The sequence below is a fragment of the Tenrec ecaudatus genome, chromosome X, assembly GCF_050624435.1.
Source record: "Tenrec ecaudatus isolate mTenEca1 chromosome X, mTenEca1.hap1, whole genome shotgun sequence".
NCBI lineage: Eukaryota > Metazoa > Chordata > Mammalia > Afrosoricida > Tenrecidae > Tenrec > Tenrec ecaudatus.
Window position 1 is genome coordinate 22,422,730 of NC_134548.1, and position 10,372 is coordinate 22,433,101.

General features: G+C 41.1%; 1 protein-coding gene across 1 annotated transcript in view; it reads left to right on the plus strand.

Annotated features, from left to right (window-relative positions):
• Window positions 1–10,372, plus strand: part of POLA1 (DNA polymerase alpha 1, catalytic subunit) — a 326,365-nt gene that overhangs the window by 216,034 nt on the left and 99,959 nt on the right. The window contains exon 35 of the mRNA XM_075538739.1: window positions 2,982–3,098. Within this exon, the coding sequence (XP_075394854.1) occupies window positions 2,982–3,098 (117 nt within the window). The remainder of the gene's footprint in view (window positions 1–2,981; window positions 3,099–10,372) is intronic.

Below are 10,372 nucleotides of genomic sequence, written 5' to 3' on the forward strand. Positions count from 1 at the left end.
ATGAAAGGTTAACCCAAATATACTTAACAAAATTAAATTGAAGCAAGGCATATATTGAATATGATTAGGACCTATTTCCCCCACAGAAAAGTTGTATTTCAAACACATCATGACCAAACGCTTAATTATCCAAATAAAACAAGAGGCATAAAGCGTTACAGGCTTCTGATAATTTTGTTACGGCCCCAGTTCCCTTTGCACAGTTATAAGCATGTTTAATTTCCATGCATAATGGCTCTAGTTATTGTTGTCATTTGTAAAGGGAGATTAGCAGATAGTAAGTACAAACAAAACCCAAATAAGTACTGAATAGAGAGGTGACAAAGAAGAAAAGACCTCTCTAATGTTAATTATAACTGGTGGGAAGTCGAGACAAATTGTATTATCTGTTTTCTCTATGATTTGAAAGGATATTTAGTTAGTCGCTCTGTCAGAGGTAGAGTTAGGTGTTTGCTTTAAAAACAGGTGATATGACAACTTAGCTTCTCCCTGTTTGGCAGCTCACCCAGTGAATCCTGAAGTTGTAGTACATTGAAGGAGTCAAGTTTGAAAAAAAGGTGAAAATAATTATAAATCTCAGAACAATATTTTCAAAAATTAAGATAAAATTTGAACTTCGAGGCTCTGCTCTGGTCCAGAATGATCTAGTGTTTCCAAACATGATACTTATTAATCTCATTGTGTATTTTTTTTGCTGCTTTTCAAATCTAATGGGTTATGCCAATGGGTGCAATGCTTATGGTCTTACGTCTTCCAAAACAGGTAGAGCCTCCAATACCAGGTACACTGTCACAACCCAAATAACTGATCAAGGCATGGTGCAGTCGTGCCCTTTTCCCACGTGGTTTCCTTGACTGTGTCCTTTATTCATTGCTCGCAATGGATACTTCCAGAAAGAACTTCGCTTGTATGTATAGGCTGCGTGTAAAACCGAACACCTGTGACTACAGTCCGAGCCACAGTTTACCTCTGTAGCTCCCATTCCAGGAAGAGGGCTCAACCCAAGTCTGTTATTTATTTAATTCGAAGGGGCCATCAGTTGTGAGCTGCTCTCCACGTCTGAGGGAGAGATACATACCTCATTAAGTGTACGTGTCCATTGTAAGTGCATCTGAGTTTCAGGAATATGAAAATGTGAGTCAAAAGGGTCCTCAAATCAAGACAATGTGGAAAATGTCCCTAGAATCGGAACGGTTGCCAGGGTCCCACTGCTTTATCCTTTCAGGTGGTACAGAAAACAGCACACTGAGTCTTGGTCTACAGCTGTGGGCGTTGTTGGTCGTCGATTCAAGTAGAGACGGTTCACAGGATTCCATCCCCTCTCTGTTTTGTTCAGCATTTGGAGTTGATTCCTCAAGTCAAACCATACTGAGTTGCTTTTAGTCTTTGTGGGTGTGGATTGTGCTTTCTATTTTAGATAGTAATTGCCTGGAACTTGGCGTCTGCCGTCTCTCTGACTATTCCTTGTGGTCTTTAATACAATCTCTGACCATATAGTAAAGGTTTCCCCAGGACTCATTGAGATCTTCCAAGTGAAAGGTTACATTTTAATAGTATTCAGACTATTGAGTGTAGAAATGAAGTTTAGAGTGCATGTCTTGACTAGATGAAGTTTGTCTTCTTTAAAAGAAGGGTTATGGTTTTAGTCCAAACCTTCTGCCATTAACTTTCCCCCTGCGGGAAAGCCGTAATTTGAGTTAGAACTGCCTCTGGGTTCTTTCCCTTGAACTTGGTTGTAGCTACTTCCAGGAAGAGCCTCGTCTGAAGAATGAGGCCATATATCCCGCAGCATTGGATGACAAGCGGCAGACGAAACCCTGGTGGCATGGTGGGTTATAACTTGGGCTGCTAATGAACAAGATCAGCAGTTCAAAGCCATCAATTGCCCCCTTGGGAGAAAGATGAAGCTTTCTACTCCTATAACGAGTTACCGTTCTGAAGCCCCCAAGGGCTATTCTCCTCTGCCCTGTGGGGTCACTATGAGTTGGAATTGACCTGACGGCAGTGAGTGCGTGAAGCAATGCAAGTGTATGTGTTGCTCTTATATTGAGGGAAAGGACCAAGAACTTGTCCCATCTAGAAGTTAGGGATGGGATTATAAATGTTATTGAAATCATAGCACAACATAGCTCTTTTTATGGTCCTCAGTCTAATGCATGTGGTGCTCTCTTCCGCCAGAGTCCTGCCTGCATTCTCCACAGACCAAACTTGTGTCTACACATTTTCCAAGCAGGCAGGACTCCGCTTGCTATTGCCGGGGTGGAAACACCCCAAACAAGAGAGTATGCCTTGTTTGTCTTTCTGCCCTAGCACTTCATCTTGCGTCTGACTTTTGTGCATATCGTGCAGAAAAAAGTTCAAACAAGAGTATGAAAAAGAAGAGGATGAATCACTAAAGAAGGAAAAGGAAGAGAGGGGCCCTGAAGTACAGAGATGTGGGTGGTGGCTTTTCAAAACTGCTCTGGGGGGCAGTTGTCCTTGGACACATCGCCGCCAGTTGTATGCCTCCAGAAGATGTGTAAAGAACTGTCTCTTTTCATTATAAACAAGCTTAAAGTTCCTGGGTTTTTTTTCTGCCAAATATAGTTCCAAGCACTAAAAAGTGTATATCATATCCTTACAACCAGGAAATGCTGGTATTGTACCCATTTCACAGAGAAAAAAGCTAAGCACCAAAATTTTAAAAAACACTCTCCTTTGGTAATGATGTTCATGAATGTATCCAAGCCCCGTTGACTGTAACTACTTCCCTTCTGCATGTCATCATTCAAATTTTTCTTGGGCAAAGAGAATAATACCGCGTGTGCTTTTTTTTTTTCTTTTTATCTGGGGCACAGTGAATTCGTGTATAATGAGAGAAAGGTTACTCCAGCCTTTCAGGATGGTTTGAATGAAATAGGCCCATCTTAGTAGTGAAAATGTTCTTATTTGTATTTGTTGGTGATAGACCTTATTTTTTTTTTCCCCTTCTTCCTTACCAGGGCTGGTTGGTATGTGAGGAACAGACATGTCGGAATCGAACTCGGCACCTTCCCCTTCAGTTTTCCCGAAACGGACCTCTTTGCCAAGGCTGCATGAAAGCAACACTTCAACCAGAGGTAACTGTCTGATGGTGCTAAGGGACTGTGTGGAAGAGGGTGGGGACTGTGATTGCTCCTCACTTAGCTATCGGGTTTGCCATGTGGAAGCCTCCAACCACTGGTATAGAGCCTAGTAAACATTTAACCTTCAAAAGGACACATGCTTTATTTTCTCATATGTCATGCGCACAAGTATATTTATATCCAAAAAGAAAAGTGGCTAGTTCTCATATGGGTTACTCAGATGTCTTTGATTGCCACTTCATAACTCCAAAGGAAGGATGCGTTTTCTTTCCAGAAGCTGTTCTCCTGTTTGCATGTGATCAGACTCCCGTTTGTAAACACCCAGAAAGCATTGCAAGCCGGTGTCTTAGAGGGTTTATTGCCTTGGCGGTTTTCTCTCCGTTGTGTGGGATGACGTTGTTTGAAAGTAGCAGCATACATGGATCAGTTGTTCTCCAGCTTTTTCTCTACCTTGCTTAAAGGATAAGGTATAATATCTGTAGGAACTCCAACATAGAGAGTCTGACAACCTCTCCCAGACCGCTGAGATACCTTCCTTTGAGCATCCTCAAGCTGAAGCAGCAATCCCCAAACTCTGGTGAGGAGAACAGTCATAAGTATTCCATGAACAGAGGTTGGCATGAGCATGCCCAGCTCGTAAACTTGGGACTGGCCAAAATCAAGCGTGTTTCTTCCCTGAAGATCCATCTTCTCAGAACCTCTCTCTTCTCAGAATCCCTGTGTCTCATGAAGGTACCTCACATTCCAACTGTCTCTGGCCCAATAATTGGCCCGGGGTTTGGGTTGGGAGGGGGTACAAATATGGAGCCTGATATTTATTCTTTTTACCCAGGTTTACTAAATTTATATGCCCAGGCTGGCTTCTGTTACCAAGTTTTGACTTGAAGTCTTTTCACTGAGAATGGCTGATACACAAGCTAGTTTTAGAAAAACTGCATTTTCTAATTTTAACAGCTTCCTATTTTACACAGAAGACAATAAATTTCACAAAATTTGCCAAGAAATCAGGAGGTAGCTCCCAACAGCCACCATAACTTTAATGTATTTCCTTGTTCTTTTTCATATCCATATGTTGTCTTCCATGTGCTTGCAGTCTTTATGAAAGCATGCTTTTATATCTTTTGTTAACCATTTTTCCATGCTGTTATCTTAATTTTCAATATCAAAATTTGTAAGCATGAATTTAGCCATTTCCCTCATGGTGAGTATTTTAAGTTGCTTTTGATAACTCGATGAAAGAAAAAAAATTGTGATGAATATTTGCTATGCACCAAAGATTGTTTTTCTTCCTTTGAAATATTTCTTTAGGGCAAATTCTCAACAGCAATACATTTCAAAGTTCATAAATACAATATGATTATGAAGCATGCAGTCGGCTTGCTTTTCTAATGCATTGTCCCAACTTAAAGCCCACACAAACCCTTCATGCGTGTTCCAGTTTGACCATAGCCTTGTCAGCACTTGGACATTATCATGAATTCATTCTTCACTTATTTAATAAACATAAAGTGTACCTTGCCTGAAATCCACTGAGTCAAGAGAAGATTAGTGGTTACTAAGGACTGACAGCAAGCGAGGAAACAAGAGTGGGCGGGGAGAGTGAAGCACTTAAATATCAAATTCAAAAACCAGAAACAAAAAAATCCTTGCTTTATTTTATGTATCTTTGATTATTAGCAAAGTAGCATGTAGATTTAAATAAATAAACACACACATATATGACATATAGTGAGAATTAGCTGCAGTAGTGAATTCTTTCTACAATCAGTCTCATCCCAAGATTTCCATCACCCAGTGCAGAAAGAGAACAGCAATGTACATACTTAGTGTGACACAGCAATCCAGCTGTACGCTCTAGGGAAGACACCTTGCTTCACGAACTGATGCTGCCTTGGAGACATTTTTTTTAATATGTAACTTTTCAAGTCAAGTTTGATGAAAACTGAAGTACTTCTTTGAAAGTCAGCCAATTGTGAGCGAGAGAAAGTAAATGAGTGAGACAATAGGCAGGCCTTTTAAAGCAATGGTTCTCAACCTTCCTAATGCCTCAACCCTTTCGTACAGTTCCTCATGTTGTAGTGACCCCCAATCATAAAATTATTTTCGTTGCTACTTCATCACTGTTATTTTGCTACTGTTAGGAATCGTAATATAAATAGCTGATATGCAGGATGTATTTTCATTGTTACATATGGAACATAATTAAAGCATAGTGATTCATCATAAAACAGTGTATACTTATATATTGTGAAATATTTATTTATAATGACAGATAAATGAAATTTCGTCTTGAAGCATGGTGTAGCACAGGTAACAGTCTTCACGCCGGATACTCGTATGTGGGCGTATCTGCATGTGGGCAGACTTGCCTGGAGATGGATAGAGGAACAATGTCTCAGTTCCTAAGATCATCGGAAATACATGTTTTCTGATGGTCTTAGGCGACCCCTGTATAAAGGTCGTTTGCCCACCCCTCCCCCAAAGGGGTCATGACCCACAGGTTGAGAACCAGTTTTTCTTCATATCCTTAGGGAGAAGTTCTCCTAGATTGGCAGTTCAAAGCATCCCTAGTTTGTGATACTGTTACGGTAACTGTGACCTTGGGACCCAGACCTCAGCCTACTCAGTACTCCATTGTGAGGAAACTAGTGATGAATGGGGCTCTTTCTTAACTCAGAAACTCTGTGGGGTTCATCGGCCTGTCCAGTGAGAAGTGGAAAAACCCATCTTTCCATAGAGAGTTCCAAAGAAGCACTTGAGAGAACTGTTTGTGCACTGGGCAGGATTGTTAGCATTACCCTTCTGGGTGTCGGGAGCCATGGAATCGATTTCTACTCATAGAGACCCCAAAGTGTCTATTCTGCAGGATTGTACTCATCTGGTTCTTCTGTTGGGAGTTGGTTGCTATGTCTCAATCACCCATTGCTTTCATTTAATCATTATTTATTGATAAAGACAAAAGAAGGACAGTCCATTTCCTAATGTATAAAACTAGTTTAACATGTACATTATTTAAAACTGATACCTGTGGGTGTAAATTGGTGGGCGTAAATGTCTGTTTAGACAAAGTACCAGGTCTTCCTACTGCTTGACTAGTATGGACTCTAAATACATTGTTCCAATTTGCGGATAAAGCCCTAGCCGCGTAATGTGCCAGCCTCCTCATTACAGAATGAATGTACTTCCTTTCAGTCCTGAGTTGCAGTTGGCTTGAGTACTTTCCAGAATTGACAGGGAGTATGAAGGCTGGCTCTTCTACTGGGTCATATTGCCAGAGTTATTGAGGAGAAAAATGAGGACAATTTTCTTCTCTTTGCTCAGATACTTTTAAAAAATATATACATATATCAGTAAAGTCTTTTAAGGTTCATGGGAATTTAACAGTATGTAAATTACTGCTTATTAAAAAATTGTTCTCTAGGTATTCTCTGCCATACCGTGCATTTAAATAAGGGAGTGAAACCCTTAGTGCACATTTAATTTCCTAAGTAAATAGAACACTTTATTACACTGATGTTAAGAGGCAGGAATTGCCCAAGGTATGGAGTAAATATTTTTATATCTCTTTATTTTAAGAGCATGGTTTTAATGTGAGCAAATTGGATATGAGCTGAACCACAGGGAGGTTATGTATTATGTACGATAATTCATCAAACATAGTGCTTCAGATTTTTGTCATTAGAATTCATCTTTCATTATAAAATGAAGAATTGAGACCACATTAAATGTTTTCTCATAAATATTTCTGTTCTTCACGTGGCAGTAAGAAATGTCTACATATGAATTTCCAGACCATGGTAGAAATTCTAGACTATTTGTGAAATTGTATCGCCTTTGGCCTAAGCACATTGTGCTAGAACCCTTCGTTCAATTGTTTGGTCATCTAAATGTCTACAAAAGGCCGCTTAGGAAGAGAGCAAGGAGATGACTTCTACGCCTTCTTTGGGACACCCTACGCGTTTCTCAAAAGCTCCCGTTGGAAACTTGTTTAAGTATTTTGTGTAATCGAGCATACGTATTATATGGGACTTCTGTCCTTCAAAAGGAGCCCTGGTGGTGTCCTAGATTAAGTGTTGGGCTGCTAACCGCCAGGTCAACAGCGGTTCAAACCCATCAGCTGGGTGTCTTAACGAGGGTGTCTTTTCCTGGAAAAGTGTCCAGTCTCTGATACCCGTGTAGCAGTTCTGCTCTGCCCTAGAGCCTTGCTGTGTGTCTATATTCACGCAGTTGCATTGGGTTTGGATGTTTGCTTTCCTGTGCTTCAAGAAAGGGGGGAAATAATTTCCCTAAATTCATTCTGTATTACAGTTTCAAAATCTCCGGGGATGAATTGAACTGACAAGCAGGTCAGGGACAGAGGGAATGGTGTCAAGCTAACTTTCTGCCTAGGATGACAACATGAAAAGGCAAGGGGCAGTACGTGTTTTTTAGGTGCAGACCTCCTCCAGGCAGATACTGCTCCATTTAATCCGTTCCATGGGTGGGAAATTGTTCTACCAGTCACAATCCAAGGAAGTATCTTCTCTACAGGAAGCCTACCGTAGAACTAGGAGAGTACTGAAAGTCTGTACTGAGTCATAGAAAATCGCTGTGCCATGAAGGACCTTTGGAAGTCTCCTTTGTGATTTCCATATATGTATTATGTGGTGCCTGAGATTAATTAATTCTACATACGAGAGGGCATCAAAATGTTAATGGGAATATGGTGTTAAAAGAAAATGGAAGTTTTCTGAGAACTCCTTGAAGCCCCTCTGTACAGATACCACAAGCAGGTGCTAGCCTCTTTCAATGCGCTTTGCTCCACCACCACCCAAGCTCCCCCACCGGAGGATATTTTAAAATTTTAGATAGAATTTCCATATGAAATGAACTATTTTTTCGTCAGTAATTCAGTCACATTTAGTGCATACCTTCACAGTGTTATGCAGCCACCACCCCTACCTATTCCCCAAAGAAAACCCTCTATATTAGGCTATCATTCCTCATCCACTTCCAGCTGCGCCAACCCTAATACACCTTCTGCCTCTAGAGATTAACCTTTTCTGGAATCATACTGCATGTGATCTTGGTGTCTGACTTTTTTCACTCAACGTGTTTTCAAGGTCTGTCCACGTGGTGGCATGTGTCAGCCCTTCATACCTTTTTATGGCAGACTGATATCCCACTAAAAGTCTATACCACAGTTTATTTTCTCCTTCGTTGATGGGTGGTCATCGACTAGCTGATGGATATTCGGAAGATTGCTTCTTTCAATAGGCTTCTAAAGTTTATTTTCTTTTTTTATTAGGGAGAGAGGTCTTATCTTCGGGCTAACTGTATGTCCTATGGTTCTCTTATTGGTCCTGTTGATGTTAGATGTCATCAAGTCAGTTCCAAATCATAACAACCCCATGAACAACTGAACAAAACCACGGCCAGTTCTTTGCTACCCTCACAATTGTCATGTTCGAACTCATAGTTGCAGCCACTGTGTCTTCTCTTGGGTCTTCCTCTTCTTCGCTGACCTTCTGCCTTACCAAGCATAAGGTCCTTTTTCAGGGACTGGTCTTTCCTAGTTCAACTGAATGGAACTAGACCCAGTTAAACTGACCTCTTTCTTCTCCCTCGCTTATCCAGCACCATTGTATACCTGCTTGATGAAAGCCTTTCAGATATCTGAAAGTAGCTAACTTCCAGAGCCTTCCCCTGGTAGGCCCATAGGAAACTTTTGCGTGTGCAGTGGATGAACTTTGCTATGTCAAGTCTGTAAGGACCCAGATAGTTTATTTTGACTTAACTGTAAGACAGTTTTAAGTAGAAATGGCACAGAGCTGAAGGTTATGGAGACCAAAACTAACAGTAGCTGAAACAGCAGATCTATTTAATTCTCTCATGTGAAAGAAAACCAGATGTGGAGGTGTGTTGTCCAAGATTGCCATAGTGGCCCCACGGTGTCATCAAGGCCACAAGCTGGAGGATAGGCTGATGGGTCAAAAGGAGGATGTGCCTTTTAGCCAAGTCAAGTGCCTTAAACAGCCTGTTAAGAAGTCCTACTCAACACAAGCCTGAAATTAGTCTCGTGGTGAGAACAGCCATTTCGTTACTAACCTCAGATTTTGGAGGCCACCAACAGTCTGCGTCACAGACTTCTAGTGCACCCAACAAAATCTCCCTTTGCTGAGTTAGGCCCATCACTATTGCACGGTGGGTTTTTTGAATCCTGCGTCTACCATATGCCCAGCTTTGTGGTTTTTACAAATCTGATATTGTGATTAGCTTTCCCTCTAGTATCTTCCCTGAAGTATTAGTTAAAATGTTGAAGGGCATCTGTATACAGACCTTCTTTCAGGCAGATGCTGCTCCATTCTAGTCAGCACCTTGTGTGTAGGCTTGTTCCACCAGCTACTAATTATCTTTGCTTCTAGCTTATAACAACCCCCTCCCCCATGTTCACAAAAAGGAAACCATTCCAGTGCTGATCAGACACTAATGCTCTCGGGGTTTAAAATTGTATTGGCCTTTGGACTGAGAATTCATGGAGTTGTTCTTTGGACAATCTGGTATTTTAAGCAGCAGATTTAAGAAGATTCTTGCTTTGACTGCTGCTGCCCCAAGAGCTAGTTGGTTGAGGAAAGGGGTCACATAATTTTTAAAATGTGATTTTGGTCACTGGGCTACTGAGAATGTGGAATGTGGTGTCATTTGCTAATATATATCAACTAATTTTAGCTTCCAATGTAATTTTTTAAAGTATGGATGGACCTAAAAGAAACAAGAGGTGGCCAAAATGTTGAAAATTAGGCAAGGAGTCTTTAAACATTTGTATTGGAAAAGCAGAAAATTACACCCCCCCCAAAAAAAAAAAACACAGAGCAATGGAGAAAGGGAGGACATACAAGTTCCCCACACTCCACTGACCAACATTAATGATAACATGGCAACGACAGGTTTGTGACCCCAGGGGCCCTTAATCAATAAGGTAGGAAGGACAATGGATGACTAAGAAGAGTCATTATTAAACTAGAAGTCAAGCACAGTAGTTTTTAGGCACATTTGTCAATATCCAGAAGTGTTTGGGTTGTCACAACTTTGGGGAGGAGAGGACGGCTGCCACTGGCAGGTGGGTAGAGGCCAGGAGGGTTGATAAGCATCCACAGTGCACAAGACTGCCCCATCCAACACAGAATGACCCAGGCCAAAATATCAATAGTGCTGAGCTTCAGAAATCCTAGATTTCAGTGTGGTTGGAAGCATGTGATGATGGCATCTGGGCTCCCAAATACTGGAAT